At 38.5% G+C, this 23,048-nt stretch overlaps 1 protein-coding gene across 2 annotated transcripts; it reads left to right on the top strand.

Moving 5' to 3' along the window:
• Positions 1 to 21,340, top strand: BTR1L (binding to TOMV RNA 1L (long form)). Of its 2 annotated transcripts, none has more exons than XM_088948638.1 (8): positions 1 to 515; positions 7,996 to 8,234; positions 8,431 to 8,537; positions 9,111 to 9,304; positions 18,664 to 18,788; positions 20,465 to 20,560; positions 20,654 to 20,715; positions 20,814 to 21,340. In XM_088948638.1, the coding sequence occupies exons 1-8, from the start codon at positions 434 to 436 to the stop codon at positions 20,899 to 20,901; spliced, it is 993 nt and encodes a 330-aa protein (XP_088804764.1). In that variant the 5' UTR covers positions 1 to 433; the 3' UTR covers positions 20,902 to 21,340. The 2 variants fall into 2 exon arrangements, with proteins under 2 accessions (XP_088804764.1, XP_088804765.1); XM_088948639.1 differs by having other exon boundaries at positions 161 to 515; positions 18,727 to 18,788.
• The last annotated feature ends 1,708 nt before the right edge of the window (positions 21,341 to 23,048 follow it).

The following is a 23,048-nucleotide window of genomic DNA, read 5'->3' as shown; positions in this document are numbered from 1 at the left end:
AAAAAAGTGGTCATATACTCATATTAGCAGAGAACACGAGAAGAGGAATTATATGTTATGCCTCTTTTTGTAATACATCAACAATCGACGATTGTTATATGTAATAACATGATTGGAAATCAATACTAGAGGCGGTTCTTCGGCAACGAGCACACGCTCCGAGTCAAAACAAAAAAGAGAGAAAAGCGAGCCAAGGCACAAACGCTGAACGTTGAAGAAACACACAAGCACACGCACCTCTCTCTCTCTCTCTCTCTCCGACTGGAAGACAGAACAAATATCTGCTTTCTATCTAAAATTTTCTCTCATTTTTAACCATTCGAACAATGCGAATGGTCTGATCCTCCCTCCCCCCCCCTCTCTCTCTCTTTCTCAGACAGTTATTCCCTCTATATCTATCTGTATAGTGAGAACACAAAGAAAAGAAGAAAGAATGGAATCACCAGAGTCGTCTTACGTTTCTTCTCCTGATGTCGCGCCCAAGCGATCCGTACCACCTAAATCTCCGACTTCAGGTAAGACGTCTTCGAAGCGCATTTGCTTGTCCTGTAACTTCCATTGTTGTATTACTCCCATGGAGATCTGTTCCTTCTGATCTGGTTTCTATCATCGGGCCCATAGCTTTTCAATTTTAGTTTCTTACATTTTTGGTCTTTTTTTTTCCGGTAGAAATTTTCCTGTTTGTGAAACCCTAACGTTTACATATCTTTTAGAAGTTTTTAATGGGAAAGAATTGACCTCGTGGATAGATAATTGCTCTCATCATGTCGGGAACCTGAGTATGTGAACTAGTGAAGTTTCCAAATGATATTGTTTCATTGAATTTGAAAAATGTAAGCCTCTGTGTTATACTTTGTTGAGATGAACGATGCGAGCTTCGATGAGAAATGTGGATTCATTGGCTCTTTCGGTTTCGTATTATTAATGTGGTAATTTTGTTGTGCTCGACAGAAATTTACGATTTTTGTCACGCTTGTTGTATTCGGGTTGAGCGGTTTATGTTAGAATTAAAACATGTTAATGCAGCTTCAGGGAATGTTTTTGGTATGTTTACCGTTTTAGATCTAGCTGGTCGACCTGGAGCGAGCAGAGCATGGATCGGCATTAACTGACGCAATACATATGTAGTTTTTGAGAAATATAAGATGTGTCGAGCAAAACAACCTTCTCAGAGAAGAAATTGAAAGAAAAATGAAACCTTGCTGATGTTAAATGGACAATCCTTTATCTTTCACTGAACAATGCATGTGATACATGCGGCGATGTATCAAGCTTAGAAAAAGTTGTAATCTCTTCACCTTGCTGATATTGAATGCCTTATTTTAGAAGTCAAGCATGATGCCCCTGTTAATTCAAATGCTTTGGCTTTTAACAAGGTATTTGTAGTATGCAGAATGCAGTGATCTTTTTCAACATGATATAGCTCCAATTTTGACATTTTTTTTTCATAAAAAAGTAAAAAAAGGAAAAATTTTGGAATTAAGAAGATCACACACATAGTGCAATTAAAGATTACTAACACTCATTTCAATTGTTTTATATGTATTGTTATTAGTATCTTTACCTTAAAATAATTCGCCCTGTATAATACATTTTCCTTCTATTTGATTGCGTCCTTAATATATTTCCTTTTACTGTAAAAAAACTGCTTTTAGAATGGTGAAATGTTTTTGCAATTCCAATTGTTTTATGCAGCTTTTTGTGGAGACAAATGAGAGGTATCTTCTGTCTATTAAGATTGTTATTGGAGGCAAAAATCATGGTTGGAAGCATTAGGTGTGTAGAGAATTATAATTGTATGAATTGTAGATTCTATGGACAAGAAAATAAATATGTAAAAGCTAAGAAGTTTTAAAGATAGAGAAACCCAAGGGAGCCTCAAACCATCAATGGCCATGTAACTATAAGGGCGGCTCTTTGAGTTGTTATTAGAGAATTCAAGGCAATCTTAATTGACTAGATTATTAGGGGTTGGCAGGCCATTGCTGCTCATGCCATTAACAAAATCCTCTACAACAGGTTTGGATTCCATGGCACCATGTATTTAAAATAGAAATTTGTTAGCTCTTATTTTGGGAACCAATGTCCTTTGGGCATTTCTAGAAAGCAACAGACTGAACAGAGATGTATGGTGCATTCTGGTCCTATAAGGGCAAGAGATTCTTTAGGGGACAAAATATTGGTCTTGTTCATAGGCTGAGTGAAATATGCTTCAGTTTGTGATTTATCAAAAAAAAAAAAAAGCTTCAGTTTGTGAAAGATCACATACAGTGTTGACAAATTGGTTTTGGCTGGATGGTCCAATTCAGAGGGGAACTTTGGTCTCTACAGCATTTTACCAAAGTGGTTAGATCTTTGGATTCTTGATGGAGCAGCTTCTTTGGAAAGGATCGTAAAACTGTCAATTCTTTATCAAACAGTTTGCTCAAGAAGGTTCACAGTGGTTGTCCCTTCTAGGGAGTACCCTTTAAGGGTTGAGATTGTACTCTTTGTATTTTTGAGTGATTAGTAGTCTCCATATTGTACTTTTTTTCCTTGTTCTCCTTGCCCATGAAATTCTTTTGATTTATTACTGTTAAAAGGAAGAGGAAAAAAGAAACTAGAAGTACATGTCAGGGGTTATAATGATAAGAGCAACAATGATAATGAGTGCCATCTTTATAAAAAAATCTTTGATTGAATTAGTTATAGTAAGAGCAATAAAAAAATTTGGTCACAGTAATAGTGATTCATTGGGTTCAAACTAAATAGGAAATAGTGTTCAGATTTAATGGGTATCCTTGTAGGATGGCAGCATGTGGCTTCATCATCTACAAGAAGTGATAGATCTCAAGTAGACTAGCCTCCTGAACAAGACCATACAAAGCTAAATTTTGATGGCTGCAGTCTGGAAAATCCAGGAAGATCAGGTATTGGAGGGCTTTTCAGAAATAAATCTGTCAAGTTCTTGGTGATATAATTTGGCAGTTAAGAAATGATCTCAGGCGATTCAAGCAGGCTTCTAAAGAAGAGCTGATTCAAATAATGTGGATTAGAAGGTCAGCTAACAGCATGGCTGATGGCCTTACTAAGCAAGGAGTTCAAAGACAATCTATATTTTGGGCTATGCTGTAGTTAGTGTATCTATTTAGGGTTACCTTTGGGGCAGTGATGTAATCAAAGGAATTGTCCTTTGGAGTCTGTTTGGGGCTGTGATATAATTAATGGGATATATTGGACTTTTTGTCCGCCCACAACTTCTTGTTGTACATAATTTTTTAAGTTAATGAATCTATTTTGTGTTGCTTATCAAAAAAAGGTTCTTGGTGATATACTCAGGTCCAATTAGAAGGGGAACTAGGTATGTGCAGAATTATTTTCCCTACTATAAGGATTGAGGTCAGTCAAAATGTTAAGTTATTGAAAACCTTTCGGTAAAGGTGGTGCATTGGATAAAAAATTTAGATGTTGTTGCACTTTTCTCCATGGATGACATCATTGGAAGATGGCAGTAGGCTAGCTTGTCATCCCATAAACTTAGTACCTTCTCCATGGATGCAGGGAGCCTAGTAGATGTGTAATGTGTGGTGAAGACTCAGAGGGAGTGGAACATCTATTCATACATTGCAAGTATGCAAGGGAGCTGTGGTCATTGAGGCTGTTTGGGGTGCAGTTCTGCTTTCCAAAAGGACTGATGGAGTTACTACGGTATGGTGCTGGAATCTAGCTGGTCTGTCTAAGAAAGGCAAAGTTATTTGGGTAGTTACTCCACCAGCTGTTCTGTGGGTCAATCTGGATAGATAGAAACAGGAGAATTTTTGAAGACAAGTACAACACAGTAGGATCAGTAATGAAAGGTTTTTGGGGTAGAATATACTCTTGGTTGGCATCACAAAGACTTCTCAAGAATATGCCATACAGTTCTTTTTTTGTTATCAGTAATATTTTTGTATCTACTTGATTGAAATGGGTTTTTGGGATGTACAAGAAAATTCCGATCCCTGCTCAGTGCCTTATTATGCGGGGCTATGTATTTATTTGTTTTCCTTATTAATGAAATACGTTACCTTTTCTCGAGAAGAAAGTGTGGTGTCCACTAGCCTTGAAAGAAATCAAATTGAATTTTGAAGGCTGTAGCATGGGTAATCCTGGCAATTTTGGCATGTGGTGGAACACGATTCATGCAGCTAACCCCATGTGGTTGGGACAGGGCTTAGATGATGATGATGATGATGATTAAGAGGAGTAGTAGTTTTCAGAAAAGTGATAAGGCTATCTTAGCCATCGATTCAGAGCCCATAGGTGTTTGAGATTCTACAAGTGTTCAATTATTAACTTACTTACAAGGACCGAGGTTGCACATCTCTAAACTCCAGGAATATGATGGTGGAAGCCTGGAAAGGGACATTTAGGTAGTAGTGGTTTGACCAATTACCACCCAAGGATTATGGCAATGCTGGCATTATGACAGAAATCAAACATCTGTCAAGGTTGTCATCCTCTCACCCAAAAAAAGGTTGCTATCTGTTCTCATAATCTCTTCTTTTTCAGGTTTTAATCAAACTCTTCTATATTTACCACAAAAAAGCATAAACTGTTAAAAATAGAAAGAAAGATTAACCATTCGAGGATAATCTTAGGTTCTAATTAGATGGATGGAGACCATTGATTCTGGCTTCTGGATATATTCACATGCAATAAGAGAGGGTAGATCCTCAGTGCCTTGTTCAAGTGGGCTCTGAGATCATCTAACTTTGTAGAAGATTCTTTGTCAAGGGAAGGAGTAGATTAGAGAAGTGCTAAAAATAGCAGGCTGACAAACTTGGGAACACTGTGTTAATTGATAAAATATGCCCTAAAAAAAATGGTTATGTTGGTCTTTTAGGGTGTGTGTGGACTGAAATAAATGCTCAGATATTTGAGCAGTCAATTAATGATGAGCAGGAGGTCATGAGGAGAATTAAGAAGAAACTGTTTTCATGGTTATCTGCTCACAAGGAATTCAGAGGGGTGGCTTGTGAATCATTTTTTCAAGGGAGCATTTTTGTTCTCTGCTTAATGTATTGTTAATATCTTGCTAACAGGAATGTGTATAGGCCATAGCACCGTATAAGGATGTACAGGCTAACTGATGTAATATGTTTTTGAATAGTAATGCAAATTTACTTTACCTGTTCAAAAAAAAAAAAACTGATCCTACATCTACCCAATTTATTTATGCTATTATCAAGTCACACTTGTTCTAAACTCTTTGACTTTTGTGCGTACTTTGTTAAGTCTGGACCATTTTTTGATAATCAAGATAAAACTTTATTAGAAGAAAAATGAAAATACAAGAAAAGGTGATAAATAATCATCTAACAGAGTTAAATCCAAAACGAAGGAATCCAAGCACCCCTTAATAATGGTCAACCATACAATCAACATTGATAACAAAGTATAAAATCTCATATAGGAAAGGCAGAAATTTTACTCTAAAAATCCACTATGTACTAATCTCTACGGTAATTTACCATGTGGAATCCCTCCATTCAGGATACACAGTCACACCCCACACTCCTGATTAACTGATGTCACTCCTGAACAAACCAACCACCTACCTCTTACAACATTGATTGCCATTAAACCTTCACCTCACAAAAAAAAAAAAATCTCATTGCTCAGATAATAAAGTTCTGAACCATTTTATCCTTGGACTCACTCCCCTCCAGTCTCCAAATGAAGTGCTCTTTTTATAATGGAACAATAATGATTGGGTCTAATGTTTTAAACTATTAATGGTTTTAGATCTTGATATTGATGGATAAAAAATTTCAGAATAATGACAGTAGTGCCAATACAGAGAAGATGAACTTTCTAAACTGTAATTTGGAGGCATTATTACATTGTGGACTTATATTTAAGCCATTGAAAACACCATTTAATAAGTAGAAGGTTAGGGGATATCTTTATGCTTTACACAGTGATCAGAAGATGATATTTCTGACCATCTAAATCTAATAATCATATGCACATACACATGATAAACTTAAACTTGAACAAATTATTGTCCTGAAATGCCATGTGGAATTCTAAGGTAGATCCAAGTCATCATCCCTCAATTCTTTCAACCATATAATATTTTTTTTGGAAGGTGAAGTATCCTTGTAACCATCTTAAACTAAGCTTAGCTTTATTAAAGTGGCCATACTTGCTAGTTGCTACTTCTACAAAACATGTTTCATGTCTCTACATGCAGTTAATTTGAATATCTCAAGGATGTATTCTAGGCCAGTGTTGTATCCCATGATGTACCTCTCTTGAAGTGAGAACTACTGGTGATGGTCTTAGCTATTGCAAGTGTTATAACTTCAAATTTACATTTTTCAACCCAAAATTCATTAGAAAAGACTAAATTTTAAACTTTAAAAAACCATGGCATAAGCACTTGAATCCATTCTTTAAATCTCAAGTCTGAAAAGCAAAAAAATATCTGAAAAGGCTCTGAAAGCAATCTGTGGAAAATTTGTTTTTCTACTTTTGCAGATATCTGAATATAGTGGAATTGTCCAGTAATTTGGATGTTGTGACATCTGAAAAAAGTACATCTTATAAATTTACCCTTCAAATTGTTATTTAAATAACAACAAATGAAAATGGTTAAAATATTATGGAAAATATTTATAAAATAATAAAAGAGGTTATTAAATAATATTAAAAATATTAATAAAAGTAATTGACCTCCTCCTTCTCTCTGCAAATAAACCAACACAATAGTGTACAGGACACTTCAAAAGATAATATGCAAAACAATCTGCTGAACTAGAAACTGATTTTTTCTTTTGTTTTTTGGTCTTTTTTTCCACATAATTAACTACTAGCAAAGGCATCTACGAACAAAATGCCAATTTGAAACCTCGAAAAATCAGAAACTGAGGTAGAATATCAGGACTGTACCACCTGCAAGAAGCAGAATAGCTATTCAGCCATTGGCGAGAAGTGAAAACTCCAATTTGAAACCTTGAAAAATTAGAAACCGAGGTAGAATATCAGAGGACTGTACTACCTGCAAGAAGCAGAGGAGCTATTCAGCCATTGGCAAGAAGCGATGCGATGGTGAATCCAAGAAGGTTTGCTCGCATAAGAAGCTTGGCGAAGAGAAACAATGATGATAAATGGAGACGGTGATTGAGAAAGGATAACCACATTTTCCCTGTTGCAGGTTGATTGCAGAGGGAAGGAGACGGAGGAGGAGGGGGGTTCTAGATTTTTCAAATTCATAAAGGGTACAGTGGGAAAACAAATTTTGTTGGTTACCTCTGAATGCACTTGGAGGTAGGTCGTCCTCTGAACAAATCCAAAGCATTTTCGGAGTTTGGAGGGTCGATTCAGAGGTGCTATCAAATGATCACAAATCACCGGAAAGCAAGAATTTTGGCATTTAGAGCTCAGTTCAGCTACCAAACACCACCTAAGATTCATTTTGTGGTTGCTAATGGTATGCTTCAGTTGGTTCTACATGGACTTTGCTGTAAAGGAAATTGAGTCTCCATGAGTTGTAGGACTCTAGGGTCCAAAATTTGATTCTGCAATTTATAGTTAAAATTACTGTTAGAAATGGAATAAAAATTCAATCAAATGCTAAGGGAGACTAAAAATGATTAGAAAAATGGGAGATTGAAATCCAATTCTCCCTAGTAGGTTTGTTTTATTGACAACAGCATAAATACTTGAACAGATCCATTAGTTTTGGCCAAACTCTAGTTACTTCATTTGTGCTCTGAAGATTTTTTACAAGATGAGGCCATCCTCTGCTGGGATGATAGGGTTCTTGCCTGAGATGGTCCAAAGGTTTCCTAGCTCAATTAATAATTTGTCTACCAACTGTTGCCTTGCTTACTGTTTTAAAAACATCTCCCCTTGCCTTCTTCCTATCTGTGTCTGCATATGGCATGTGCATACATTCATATAGATGTATGATTGTATCTACTTATTTCTGTAATCATAATGATCATCTTTTATTCTTGCTTTTGTTAGATGACAAAGAGAAACATACATATATTAAATTCCTTGTATCCAATGCGGCTGCTGGTTCTGTCATCGGGAAGGGTGGCTCAACAATTACTGATTTTCAGTCACAGTCCGGGGCAAGGATTCAGTTGTCACGCAATCATGAGTTTTTTCCAGGAACATCCGACAGAATAATCATGATATCTGGAGCATTCAATGACATAATCAAGGCAACGGAACTGATTTTAGCCAAATTGCTGAGTGAGGTAGTCTTTACACTCTTGACTTTTCCCTCATTTTATTGGATCACATTTTTTATTTTCCTCTCAGGATTTTAATAATGATGATGAAACCTTTGTTAAGAAGCAGAAGAAAGTAGAACTATTTAATAAAAGTCCAAAGAAATCAGAGTGCAAGACAAAAATGAGGCTCATTGTTCTACTTTATCTTGTACTGGTTCAGGCTCATGCTGAAGATGGCGATGATGCTGACCCTAAATCAAAAGTGAGGCTCATTGTTCCAAATAGCTCTTGTGGTGGCATTATTGGAAAGGGTGGAGCTACCATAAAGTAAAGCACCCTTACTTTATTTGTTAAGAATAGCAGTGTTATTCAAAAGAAAAAAGTAGTGTTGCAACCTAGCATACAAAGCTTTTGAAATTCTTGATTTGGAAAAAGGCTTTTATTAAGAAAGCTTCAGGTTAAGTTTGTTCATTGTCATTTAAGCCCTTTTCTTCCATCGAGGAAACCTTGAGCAACAGATAAAATGTCTGAGCTTCTTAATATAAAATTTAAGAACTTTGGTTGCCAGTGCCTTTTGGTTTATTGGTTGAGTTTCTTGATGATGTTATATCACATATGAGTTGTTTTATATATACGCATACATGATTTCTGATAAGGAAGTTCAAGTAGGACACTTAACTGGTTGGAGAAGTTTCCAATGTAGATGATTAGTGAGTCAATGCCTATTTCTTTTGATGTGAATGTAGAACTGTTATTAGAACTTGGAGCAATGTGTATATACCTTGGGTTCTTATGTTTCTTTTCTTGGAAGATGGATTACTTGCTGCTTCTATTTTCTTGAAGCCATTACAACAACATTATATTACTGCCAACCACTAATGTTCTGATTGTCTTTGTCAGGTCATTTATTGAAGATTCCCAGGCAGGAATAAAGATATCACCCCAGGATCACAATTTTATTGGATTGAATGATAGGCTAGTGACACTGACAGGGTCTCCAGAGGAACAGATGCGGGCGATATATCTGATTTTGTCCAAGCTAACAGAAGATGCTCATTACTCACAATCTATGAACACTCCATTTTCATATGCAGGTGTGATTTTATGAAGTAGTGTACATGATGCTACCATGTTTTCCTTTTATTACTGGCTTCTCATCATAATTACATGCATCGATTGAGCATATTTTTGTTTGTTTAACTTAAATAGAAAAAGTTTTTTCTTGATGCTTTTTTTCTCTTTTTATTGATTCCGAGTACTGTTTTATATGGTTCTGGCATTTTAAAATCTCAGTATCTCTGGTTAATGTTACTGCACAGAGGATATGCAATCCACTTATGGTTCATTTTAAGAATGAAAGATTATAAAATATAGAAAATTATTAGAGAGATTTCTTGTGAAAGCTAGGACAAGAGAAGAAAGATCACCTCCTCTAGTGGGATTTGGTGTGCAAAAGCAAAGATGATGGGGTTTGGGATTGAGTAGGATTAGAAATGCGAATACACTCTCTTGGAAAGCGGTTTCTGGGATTCCATAATGAACCTTCATCTTCTTTTTGGCATTTGGTGATAAAAAGCAATTAGGGCTTACTTGTAAATTTTTTTTGATCAGTAAAAAAAATTTTATTAATATCAATTTCAAGTATTACAAATAGGTGGAATTTCCACCTTAAAGACAAACTTTATAATTTATAATTTTGCCCAAAACATTTGGTGCCTTGCTGTCCCTTGTTTGGCCAACACATCCGCCATCCCATTTGCTTATCTTCTCACCCATTTAAAGACAGCATTTAGCTCCCTTGATATGATTTCTATTTCCTGAAAAGCATGTCTATAGACCCATGGGATTTGGGAACTGCATCTTGTCCATAAAATGACCACCTGAGATTCCCCTTCCACCTCCAAGTTGTGGAAACCAAATTGCTTAGCAATTTTTAACCCGTGGAATAATCCACACAGCTATGCTGTCAATGCATTTCCATCTGTTAATGGTCCTAAATATAATGCAAAGACCTTTCCTTCTGTGTCTCTGAACACCCTCCCAGCCTAGCTGCAACTTGACTCTACCAATATAACTCCCATAAAAAATGAGTTTAACAAAGTTGGTTGTTGGGGGTCTCCATTCCATATTTACCCTTTCCTTGGCTTGAGCTGATAAAGCTACTTCCTTCAAAGTTCTTACAATGTCATTTGTTGAGAAACCTTGGAAATCCTCTAGGGTCTTCACCCAATGTGCTACTTTAATATTCACCAAACTAAATATTTCCATTTCTGTTCTACTCTTTTCATTAAAAATCCTCCCATTCTTTTCTTCCCATACGGTCCATATCATGGTGGCTCTCATTGCTTTCCACATAATTCTTCCCCTTTTCTTTGGTTGTCTCAAGAAGTTTGGGTCAAAGAGACCCACCACATCTTGAGGAGTCCACTTGCACCCAAAGCAGTGATTTAAAAGGCACGCCTCAGGTGTGCCTAGGCGCACAGGTGAGGCGCATTTTGGGGTATGCGCCTCACCCAGGTCCTAGGCGCCTAGGCGTGCACCTGATGCGCCTTGCGCCTCAGCCCAGGCATGCACCTTTTTAAAATTTTGCGCCTTTTGCTTATTTTTGAGTCTAACGGCTGGGCCGGGGGCTCTACCCCTTGGACCCCTGACCACGCCCCTCGAGGCAAGCCCGAATAAGTCTATGTTAGGGTTTAAAATTCTTATTTCTCACATAAAAAATTATGGTTTTATAACTTTCATTGCCCTTTAAGAAGATATTTTATTGCAATGAATGAATGAACAACATTAGCTACAAAGAGAGTGAAGCTACAAGGAGACAACTCAATAGAAAAAAGAGAAATACATAGACCAAACAAAAGGGTAACTATTAAGCCAGCTCTAGAATGTTCCAAAAACCAGAACCAAGGTCTTCTTTTGTAATTCCTTCAAAACTTTGGGAGAATAAGAACCCAATCCATAATTCTTTTGGTGCATAGTAGTGTCATATGCTCACTTGTTTGAAACTTCACTTCAAATATTCTTCTATTTCTTTCTTTCCAAAGTTCCCAACAGACAACAAAAGGCAATTACCAAACTTAGGACACCCCAGACCATGAGGGTAGTGGGCCACATCAAGGGATGGAATGTCTCTATCCTTGTAGACAGTGGTAGCTCCCTGAGCATTATATTGGATGAACTCACCAGTCAATTGGGCCTTACAGTACAGCCCATTATAGCTTTTTCAATAATTGTGGCAAATTGGAGCTTGATTACATGCTCAGGGGTGTGCTGGAAGGTGGGCTTTAAGGTCCAGAATCATTTCTTCACAGTAGAATTATACCCTTTGGGGTTCTTAGGTAATGGCATAGTCCTGGGGATGCATTGGCTAAAGCAATTGGGCCTGATCTTGAATGATTGGAGCAAACTCTCTATGGATTTTGATTTCAACGGGAGGAAATGTCAGATTCAGGGGTTTGATCCTCAATCACCTAAGCAAGAGTCTACCCATGTTATTCTTAAAAGCTACTAGCATCTATACATGTTAATCCTTATGCATTTGGGCTCATGGGCCCTGGACCCAATTTTGGTTTCAGAAGACCTCGAAAGACCCTGAAGTTGATAAAACCCAACTTCGGTCTCTCCTACAAGAGTACCAAGATGTTTTTCAAGAGCCTTAGGTCTTGCAACGTACAAGGGTCCATGATCATAAAATTCCCATATGGCCAGGTGCTGCACCCATTGTTGTCAGGCCATTTCGCTGCCCACCATATCAGAGAACTGAAATTGAGAAAATGGTGAATGAACTTTTGGCCGAGGGACTGACACAACCCAGCAACAGGCCTTACTTGTCCCCTGTCATATTGGTTAAGAAGGACGTGACTTGGTGTTTCTGTATTGACTAGTGAGCTTTGAACAACATTGCAGTTAAAAGACAGGTTCCCTATACTGTTGATAATGAACTGTTTGGTGAGTTGGGCTAAGCGGTGTTCTTTTCTAAGTTAGATCCGAGGTCGGCTTATCATCAAATAGGAATGCACTCCGGCATGTTCATGAGACAGCATTCATGGCTGCAGATGGTCACTATGAATTTCTGGCCATGCCTTTTGGCATGACCAGTGCTCCTGCCACTTTTCAAAGCCTCATAAATGATGATTTTGGGCCTTTTTTGCGTTGTCATATATTGGTATTCTTTGACGACATCTTGGTGCACAGTCCCAGTTGGCCTACCCATTTGGATTACCTATGCTGTACCTTGGACATACTGGGACACTATCAACTTCTTGCAAAGCTTTCCAAATGTTCTTTTGGACAAACTAAGGTCCAGTACTTGGGCCATGTTATCTCAGGTGGATGGATACAAATTTATCCAAAAAAGATCAAGTGTATGGTGGATTGGGCCCAACCCACTTCATTGTAAGGCTTGAGTGGATTTTTGTGTTTAACCAGTTATTTCTGCTGGTTCATTAAGGGTTATGGCTTCATGGTTGAAACCCTTACCAGACTACTTAAAAAGGGGCCTTTCCATTGGACTGAAGAAGATGAACAAGCATTTGAAACACTCAAAACCACAATAACTTCGCCGCCCATCCTAGTGCTGCCTGATTTTCTAAAGAATTTACTATTGGAAGTGATGCATCAGGGAGAGGAGGGAGTGCTATTTTAATGCAACAAGGCCAACCAGTAGCATATTTTAGTAAAGTGCTCTCTTCCCAAACACATCTCCAGTCTGCGTACGAAAAGGAATTGATAGCAGTTACTTTGGCATCCAAAAATGGGTGACCTATCTTTTAGGGCAGCGCTTTGTGGTGAGGACTGATCACCGCAGTCTAAAACACTAGTTGCAGCAGCGGGTTATAAGCCAGAGCAACAGAAATGGATTGCCAAATTATTGGGTTATGATTTTGTGATTGACCATAAACCAAGTCCTAATGCCGTGGACGATGCTTTATCCAGGCCCGAAGAATTAAGATATATGGGGGGTCTCATAGTTGCAGCTTCTCCTCCTGTATTAGATCAAACAAGAAGCCAAGGAGGATTTGGAATTGGCCCAGATTTGAGCCCAGTGGGCTCAAGATTCCAGTAGTGTGCCTGGCTATTCAATGGATGGGTCTGCTCTATTTTTTTTTTTTTGAGAAAATTTAACCAAGATTTATTGAGAATAAAAGAGGGGGGGGGGGACAAAAGGAGATATTCAAAACAGGGGGGGAACCCCTGCAAGTTACAAAGGAGGAAGCTTGTCGCTATACAGATGCTCCAAATACACACCAAATTTAGCTAGGCCATCTGCAGTATGATTGTATTCCCTAGGAATCCAAACTAAGTTAACATTCAATCCATATTCCCAAGCTTCAGTCAGATAGTGATAAAGTCTCCAAGGGCCCCCTTTTTCGTCTCTTAACCATTTTATTGTATTTGCTGAATCACCTGCAATGATCAAATTCTGAATACCCAAATTCTTAATTATCCTGATTCCGGTTAGAGCAGCCATCACTTCAGCCTTGTGGAGTCAGCCCAACCGATTGGGCCACTAAAGTCCAGCAGGTATTGCCCCTTTCATCCCTTACTGTACCACCAATACCTGCAAAACCCAGACTGCCTAAGGCACAACCATCAAAATTAAGGGTTATCACACCTTCAGTGATGGAAACGGGATGCCTAAAGGGAGTTTGCTGAGGATGAGGTAGAAACAGAAAGGGGTGAATATTTCTGATAATATCATTGACTGAAAGTCCTTTAAATAGATCTGAATTCACCGACCAAAGGATGCAAAGATAGGTAATATCTGAGATTAACTCCTCCAAGGTTCTGCTTTTATTGTCAAAGATATGGGCGTTTCTTTCATCCCAAACGCCCCACATTACTGCATGAGGCACTGATTGCCAAAAGACTTTACCCCTTTTGCTAAGCTCTATTCCTTGCCATTGATTCAAGTTGTCCATAATGTGTTTTGGAAAAGCCCAGCTGTACCCTTCCATATTCAAGAAACGGGACCATATCCTTTGAGTGAAGCTGCAATGAAGAAGGATGTGATCTGCAGATTCACCCTCGCTGAGACATAAAATACAAACATGAGGAGAAATGGAGCGTCTTCCCAAAAGCTTTTTCTGAAGGAGATCACAAGTATTAACTTTCTGGAGACGGGCTTCCCATACAAAGAAGCAAATTCTTGAGGGGATGTGGCTGCACCAAATTTTCTTGTAAGGAAAAGAGGGATGCTGATCTTCAGCAGTCAAAGCCCTGAACATAGACTTAGAAGAGAATTCGCCATTTGGGTGAAGGGTCCATATTCGGGTGTCAGAATGAGAGGGGGATATATAGGCATCTTTGAGGGTTTGGATGGTAGCCCGGACTTCGGTCTGCTCTATTTTATGAGGGTTGTTTGGTGGTAGCCCGGAGTTCGGTCCATCATCATAACCTTTTACAGTTGTTTCATGATTTCAGTCCTTGGTGGGCATTAGGCGTACTCCGAACATACCAGTGGCTGGTGGCCCATTTTTTCTAGCCCAAAATGAAGAAAATGATGCAGACTTATGTAGCTTCTTGTGCAACTTGTCAGCAACAAAAATACATTATGCAGTCACCAGCTGGACCACTTCAGCCCGTCAATTCCAAATCAGATCTGGGATGATATCATGATGAATTTCGTCACAGGCCTTCCTAAATCAGCAGGAAAATCAGTGGTTTTTGTGGTGGTGGACCAAATGATAAGTACACCCATTTTGTTGCATTACCTCACCCATATACTGCCACTACAGTAGCACATGCATTCATTGATAATGTAGATTGCATGGCACCCCTAATAACATAGTCACGGATTGAGATCATATTCTACTAGTTACCATCCCTAAACCGATGGACAGATCAAGGTGATAAATCGTTGCCTGTAAACCTACCTAAGGTGTTTTATTGGTGAGAATCTGAAACAGTGGACACATTGGCCGCCTTGGGCTGAATACCAGTTCAACACCACTTTCCATGCCTCTACAGGACCTACTCCCTTCAAGGCCGTTTATGGATGGGATCCTCCTTCACTCTTACCTCATGAGAAGGGTCCTCCGCTATTGCTGAAGTAGACCAGCAACTGCCAGTTCGTGATGAATTGCTTCAATCCCTCAAAAAGCATCTGCAATGGTCCCAACAAAGAATGAAATCAGCATATGACGAGAAGCATTGAGATGTGGAATACAAGCCAGGAGACATGGTGTTTCTTAAGCTACATCCTTACCAGCAATCCTCTTTAGCTTGTCGGGCTTGGCAGAAATTATCACCCAGATACTTCGGCCCATTCAAGATCTTGGAATGGATTGGCCAAGTAGCTTACAAGCTGGATTTACCAGCATCTTCCAAGCTGCATCCAGTCTTTCATGTGTCTCTCTTGAAGCCATTCATTTCTCCCTCTGCTTCTGTTAGTTCAACTTAACCTCAGTTCACTGATGATGGAGAACTGCTTGTCCAACCTCATAAAATCACTGCTGATAGGTGGATCAGGTCTGGCAATCGTACCACCAAGCAAGTGTTAGTACAGTGGTCCAACCTTCGAATTGAAGATGCTGGACTTGGCTAAGCTGCAGCAACAGTTTCCCTCCATCAAGGCATCAATCTTGCAGACAAGGTCGATATTTAGGGAGAGGGAGTTGATAGAACCTAGAGAGATCAGTTGAGGAACAGGACCCATACACTTGAGCTTCATCCTAGGCCCAGGATCCAAATCGAGTGCTGACCCACAGAGATATTCCCTACAAACCACCTCTTAAATATGTATATTCTAGAAGGACAGGTCAACGGAGTTAGTTATTGGGTTGTTATTCTTGATGGAAAATGGATGTAAGAGGCTATAAGTAGCTATTCGAACAAAAGGAGGAATACAAGAGAAAATTTCCTCCAAATCTTCTTCCCTCTTCTGCTGTGTGTATGTGTATGAGTGTAGGAGGCAGAGCTCCCTTGAAGAGTTGAAGTAGCTCTGGTTCTCTGTCCTGCTCTCGGCTTTAACACTCTACCTCCTTGTTCATCATCTTCTTTTCTTATTTGATTCTTTCTCTTGGACATGAACAGGGTCTCTGCCCCCCTTCTCTTAATTTTTTTTTGTTTCTTTTTCTACTTTTTTCCTTCTCTTTCTTGGACCGAAATGGGGCCCCTGCCCCTCTTTTTTCTTCTCCTTTTCCTTTGTTTTTCTTTCATTTTTTTGCTACTTTCATTTTAGTAACACGGGGGCCATATAAGTATTTCTTCAAGCAGCAAATTTGCTCACCACTTGGAGATTGAAATCCTGGTGGATGAATCTTGTATTTCCTCTTTTAGATCCCTGTTCAAGAAGGCATTTTTTATGTATCGCTGATGTAGTGGCTATGCAAGGTCTGCAACAAAAGATGGAATAACCCTTAGAGTTTATCTTGGTGACTGGTGAAATGTTTCAGTGTAGTGAACCTTATACATCTGCATAAATCCCATAGTCTGTTTAGTTGCTAAGAAAATTAGTATGGGAAAGGATGAGATGAAAAAAAAGAATTTTATTTCTCATTTTGCCATCTTCTTGTATTTGGTTGCTAAGAACAAATATATGAGAAAAAATTTTCTTTTTTAGTATTTGGATGCTGAGATAATTGGGTTGGTTATATAAGTTAGTCCATTTTTTGCTCTCCAGTTGGCATGTTTAACAATGTACACATTGGATTTGCATGCTTTTAATGTCTGACATGACAGAAATGAGGAACCACATATCATCAGATGTCACGAAGGTGCCTTTGTGATGATGTTTTGAAAACTGACCTGGACACTGAACCGGTGTTCCCTCTGGGTGGATGGCTCACCAGTTTTATTACAGGTCAATGGGTTGGCCTGTGATGTCATAACAATAAAAAATAAAAAATTGACCCAGAAACAGGTTGAATGGGTCAATGGTTTAACCATCTGGGTTGATTGGATCATTCACCAAGTCTTTTTATTTATTTTTTGTATTTTTTTTGCAATCTAGCAGGTTATAGGTTAACTGAACCTATATTCCGGACCAGGTCATCAGGTCAACTGTCTGACTGACTGGGTCAATGGAGAGTTGAAAACATTAGCCACATAGGAATGGGGATGTGAAAACTTTCACTTATTGCTCATTTTTTTTATTTTCTCACTAGGGTTGCACCGTTTTAGTGAGACCTCACATCTCTCATTTTGGGACTTGAGATTGCAGTGTTTCTCTTCCTCATGCCACAAAAGAAAAAAACGGAAAATGGTATCTAATGGAAATATTCCCTTTTTTCTCATCTATTTCTCAATAACCAAGCTGACCCTTGGTTACCAGCTTGGCATTGTATCTCCATTGATCTATCAACCTGGCATTTTACAGAAAATCCCCGTGCACCCTACCAGTTCTTTCTTATCAGGAAGGTCAACAAGCTCTCGTGTGTTTTTCATATAGAGCATTTATCTTTTCCAAAATGTCTTTGTTTAGGTATTTCTAGGGCCTTTGCAATGCCTATGGCACTAAACAGAACGGAATGGCAAGAGAGGATTCATATAAATCCCATATAGTTGGAACAAGGCTTAGATGATGGTGACATAGTAGAGTTGTATCCTAGGAAATGTAACGTTAAAGCTGGCTTTTTAACAACAGATGGGGTGGCTAGGGAGGGATTTTGTTGTTGGATCCTCTTTTTAATACTTGTAAAGCTTTTTGCCTAATTATACAGTTGATACATTACTGAAGAAAAGTTGATAGAGCAGAGAACAATTATTGTTGAAAAAAAATAATGCTTCACATTGCATCTCATGAACTGATAATTTTTGGAGAAATATTAAAGTATATCTCATTAATAGGGGACTACAGGATCCCCAAAATATACATTGACTGTACACCAATTCTCAACTTTCTCCATTTATCCATCACCACAGTAACATATCCTGGGTAAAAATATTACAAAAAATAACATTTCTCAGCATCTTCCTTTCATATGGCCACCAGTACACCATTATAGTGCAGATTTTGTAATAATTTCTTCTTCTTGCCTTGCTGTCTATTAAAAAATTTTCAGATTTCTCTCCAGGATGAACTTTCTAACACTTTCTACGAATCTATCAGTCAAAATTTATTTGTTTACATTCAGTGGGTGCTAAGAATTCCTGCTTTGATGGAGTGCACTTATTTTCAATATGATGTGCTGTATTGGCACTTGAGTGCAGTGATAATGAGCAAGGATTTGAGTAATTTGACGGTAAAAAATGGCTCTTGATATAATGGTAGGGCAGGATTCATATGGAAATAATTAAGATTAAGGCTGAGTTGGTTGGAAAAAAAATAATAAACTCAATCATTAGTGCGGTTCTATTTCCTAAAATTGATCATAGATTACAATTTTGTAAATGAGGGACATTCATGACCAATATTTCATGGTTCTATATGGTTCTGATTTAATCTTATCTATAGGACAGGTTGAAGTGAAAATTGATGCTTTATAATTTTTTCTTTATATTGAAATTTTAGGTGTTAACTTCTCCGGTTTTCATGGTATTCCATATACATACATGCTTCCTTCTCTTGGAACAGTAGCATACAATGCAATACACTTTGGACCAAATGGCACAGGAGGAAAATTTCAGAATAACAAGGTTTGCCCCATTCTTGATTTGTTTGACTTTATCTTGCAAATGGTTACTGATTATTATATCAATGACTAAGCTCAATGCTAATTTAGGATGTCTAACTTGGAATGCTATTAAAAAATGCTTCATAAGTATTAGCATTATCTTCTACTGTAGTTACTGATAAATTAATTTTTAGGTCCCATTGTTTTCCAGGTTATGTTTGTCAGAGTTGGTCCATCTTTTTTGGTAGAACATCAGAGTTGATCAATTTTGAGAAATGATCTTCCATGTCAGTTCATGTTTTTGTTTTTGGCACTTTGCCTCAGCAGCCCAGTTTAGTGAATTATGAAGTAGTTCACTGTTTTGGACTTACAAAATGCTGATGTTTATAAAAGGCCACTACCCAATGTTGGTCCTAGCTATCTGGACTGGAGTCTTCGGAGAAGTGGATTTGGACCTAACTTATTGTCATTTTGGCTGCTCTCAGACTCGAACCTACGCTCTCACACTTGCCAGCCTGAAATTTTACCATTAAACCAAGCAATAATTGAAAAGCATTCCCTAAAACTCTGAAATAATTGCAAAAATCCCTCTTTTGTTCTCTTGGCTGATAACAAAGAGGCCACAGTTGCCGAGCGCTTTGATCTGATCCGGGGAGAGGTGGTTTTCATGACACTAAGAATTGGAGGAGGGGTGTCCAATCTTCTGAACTGCTTAATTGCCTTCTCTTTCGATCCATTTTTGCATGATCAGTGGACTTGGAAATGGAGTGCTGATGGCATTTTTACAGTCAAGTCCTTTGCTGATGGTCTAATTGATTTGAAGGATCTGAGTTTCCTGTAAAACAAGTATGGATTCTTTCCTCTCCTTCAAAAATCAACTTCTTAGTTTCACATGAGCTCTTGGCAAATGTCTGACTAGAGGCAACCTAGCAAGGAGAGGTGTTCCCATTGAAGATATGAGTTGTGGGGTATGTGGGCAAGTCCAGGAATCCATTGATCATCTGTGCATTCACTGCACGACTGCTTGGGCGGATCCATATTGAACATGGTTTGAACCAACCCTCTTGGGAAGTGAAATATATACGTGGAATTTTTGTTTACTAGACCAACCCAACCGGGGAAGGGGCAAGAAAACCACGTATCTGGGTTCACAGAATGTGCATCTTTTTGATGCTCAAAATGGGCCAGATTTATTTATTTCTTTTGAAAGGCCATGGACATTGCCAATCGAGGACTGGCTTGTTGGTGTGTTAGCTGGGTTGCTCCAGCATTGACGCAGAATCAAGTCCTGCAACCAGCACTATGGGGAAAAAAAGGGTAAAGGGGAAAGTTATGGGTGATTAATAAAAAAAAAAGCCATGGACATTGTAATTTCATGAAAGAGAATTCATCATATTAATGTTGCCGTATGAGTTGGGTCTAGATCCTTGGGATGCAATAAGTTGAACTCTTCTTGGATGGGAGAGTGTTGCATTCTTTTGGATGTGATTTGATGTCATCTTAGGTCAACATTTACATTAGTAAAAATTTATAATGCTTTTGGCCCTTAAAGTTACCAGCTGTCCAGATGTTTTCTCATTCTTAAATTTAGCTTAACCTTGAGTTTCCAATATCATATTTGGGCAAATCACATTTGTGTGTGTGTGTGTGTGCACGTGCTTGGAGTTCCTTCTCATCAAGCCCCTCTGGTTGATCCAGGAAGATCGAGGCAACTCTGTGACAATTGGTGTTGCTGATGAACATATTGGAGTTGTTGTTGGTCGTGGTGGAAGGAATATAATGGAAATTAGCCAGGTTTGTAAGAAATAGCCTCCAGTTTGCTTATTTGCTTTGTTGTGCATAATAGGAATTAGTAGGTGCAATAAATAGAGTCACTTTGTTCTGCAGGTCAGTGGTGCCAGAATAAAGATATCAGACCGAGGTGATTTTATGTCTGGGACATCTGACAGGTATTGACCATGGCTTCTTGATATACACTTGTACGCTTTCTGGTGTTTTGATATGTGCCTGTATTTGTCTATTTCATGTTTCCCTGTTAATTTGGCAGGAAAGTTACAATCACAGGGTCACAAGGAGCGATACGTGCAGCTGAAGCAATGATAATGCAGAAGGTTGCTTCTGCTGCTGAGAGATGATTGATGCTTTCTTTGCGGCTCAGTAGTTTTAAGTTTTTTCCTTTGCTTTTGTTGAGAATTTATTTTGTGGACACTAGGCCAAGTTAGTTATGATTTTTTATAGTGATGAGTTTGGGAACTGTGTCCGCATATCTTACTTTCCTGACATGTCAGTGAACTATGAAATCTGTGGTGAGGGAAGAAAAAGGAGGAAAAAGGAATGAGTTTCAATTGGGCCTGGTTTGGATCTTCTGTTAACTTCTTTGTGGGCATTTCTCTATCATAGGGAACAAACTCCTTTAGATGCTATAGAAGTTAAAAAGTCTAACGAGATTCTAAAAAACAGTGGGCTGAGGCTGCTGTAACTGGTTTTGTAGACCAATGTAACCGTAATTAGAACATATCTCTCTGTATACAATTTTAAACTTTTTTAAGTGATATATCAGTTTTGTACTCTATCGCACACTTTGCTTTTCTTAATCCCTTCACATGTATATGTGCGCTCTTCGCTTCTCTTAAATCCATTTTCGCTTTGATTTGAAATTTTATGTAAGCATATCCGACCTTGCACCATTCTGCAATTCTGCTAATGCTGCTGTATCTGTTAAGGTGTTATTCCTCAACTAATTGTGCTAGTTTTAATATTGAAAAGATGTAGGATACAAAAATCTTTGATGTGTGTTTAAATGCATATTTATCTCTAGCCTAGGTTAATGATGCGTGTCAACTGGAATGAACTAACAGTCCATATGGGAGGTACCCACTTGACGAGTTTGGATCTCTTGCCAACAGAATATGTTCCAACACCCTTCCAACATGATCCCGTACTGCACATCTTATACATGGCAACTCCCACTTTTATGTTGGGTCTCCTCTGGAAGTCTGGATAACCCAGGCTATGCCTCAAAAGAAGGCCTGATCTAGATATGTGGCAAGGGTTTTGGGGCTGAAATTTGCTAGGGTGATAACAAGAAAGTCCGGATTTTTTGGATATTCTTTTTATTTTTGATCAATAACAGTAATTTTATTAAAAATATATGGAAATTACAACCAGATTGGAGGGGTGAGAAATCTTAACCCTCACTTACAGAATTGAAAATACCTATTACAATATAGCCCAAAAGAAATTAGGTCTTCCCACCCCCTGTTTAGACAAGGGGTCAGCCATGGAATTAGTGCTCCTCTTGGCCCATTGAACCCTTACAATCATATTCTGAATTAGCTGCTTGATTTTCTTTCTTTCATTTGAGAACTTTCACAGGCTAGACTCTTCCTTCTACAACCAATTAACAGTCAATTGAGAGTCTCCTTCCACTAGCAGTTTATTAATATTCAACTGATTAGCTCTTTTTACTCCTTTTAGAACTGTCAGGATTTCAGCTCTCAGAGAATCCCCTCAGCCTATAGATCTTGAGAACATAGCAACAATTTGACATTCTTCATCCCTGAAAATACCACCTATGCCTGAAGGGTCTGGATTGCCTTCACTGCTACCATTGAAGTTCAATTTGATGAAACCCAAATCTAGTGGAGTTCAAACAGGTTTAATAGCACTAGACATAGGAGCTGACCGAGCCACTTCTTCCCGGTTTCTAATGATGTCTCCTACTAAATAGGCTTCAAAAAGCTTGAAAGACTTGACCCAGTGTGCCACCCTAACATAAGCAATTTCTATGAGGGCTTCCTTGCTTTTTTCTTTGTCATGAAATAATATTTGATTTCTTTCTTCCCATACTGTCCAATAAATAGTAGTTCTAGCACATCTCCACAAAATTTTACCTCTCTTCTTTAAACCCCTCACTTGAGTGGAACTGAATAAGCTTTGCACGCATGAAGGGGAGGGCCACCTACAACCAAATAAACATAAGATGCACCAATGCGGAGATAAACACCAATTAGGCCTTTTCTTTTGAAGTATGTCACAAGTGTTACACTTTTCTACGATTGCTTCCCAGTAAAAAGCACCTACCCTAGGAGGGATAGGGCTACCCAAAACTTCCTGGACTGGAAAAGAAGACCTAGGTACTGGACTAGGTTGTGTCAATGCTTTGAAAAAAGAGGAGTAGGAGAAGATATCCGAAGGGACCAAACCCTAGAGTCCACATTGGAAGGCTCAAGAGCTACTTCATCAAAGATTTTAAGCAAATTCGAAATGGGTTCCAACTTAG

This window comes from Nelumbo lutea, chromosome 6 (genome assembly GCF_056320005.1).
Source record: "Nelumbo lutea isolate HS-2025 chromosome 6, American lotus-T2T, whole genome shotgun sequence".
NCBI lineage: Eukaryota > Viridiplantae > Streptophyta > Magnoliopsida > Proteales > Nelumbonaceae > Nelumbo > Nelumbo lutea.
This window is presented reverse-complemented; position numbering and strand designations above follow the sequence as displayed.

Bases quoted from the DNA above. Each gene is read 5' to 3' on its own strand.
- BTR1L (XM_088948638.1), top strand. From the start codon at position 434: ATGGAATCACCAGAGTCGTCTTACGTTTCTTCTCCTGATGTCGCGCCC. The intron at 9,305-18,663 runs GTGTGATTTTAT...TTGAAATTTTAG, and splicing joins CACTCCATTTTCATATGCAG to GTGTTAACTTCTCCGGTTTT. The intron at 20,561-20,653 runs GTTTGTAAGAAA...TTTGTTCTGCAG, and splicing joins ATATAATGGAAATTAGCCAG to GTCAGTGGTGCCAGAATAAA.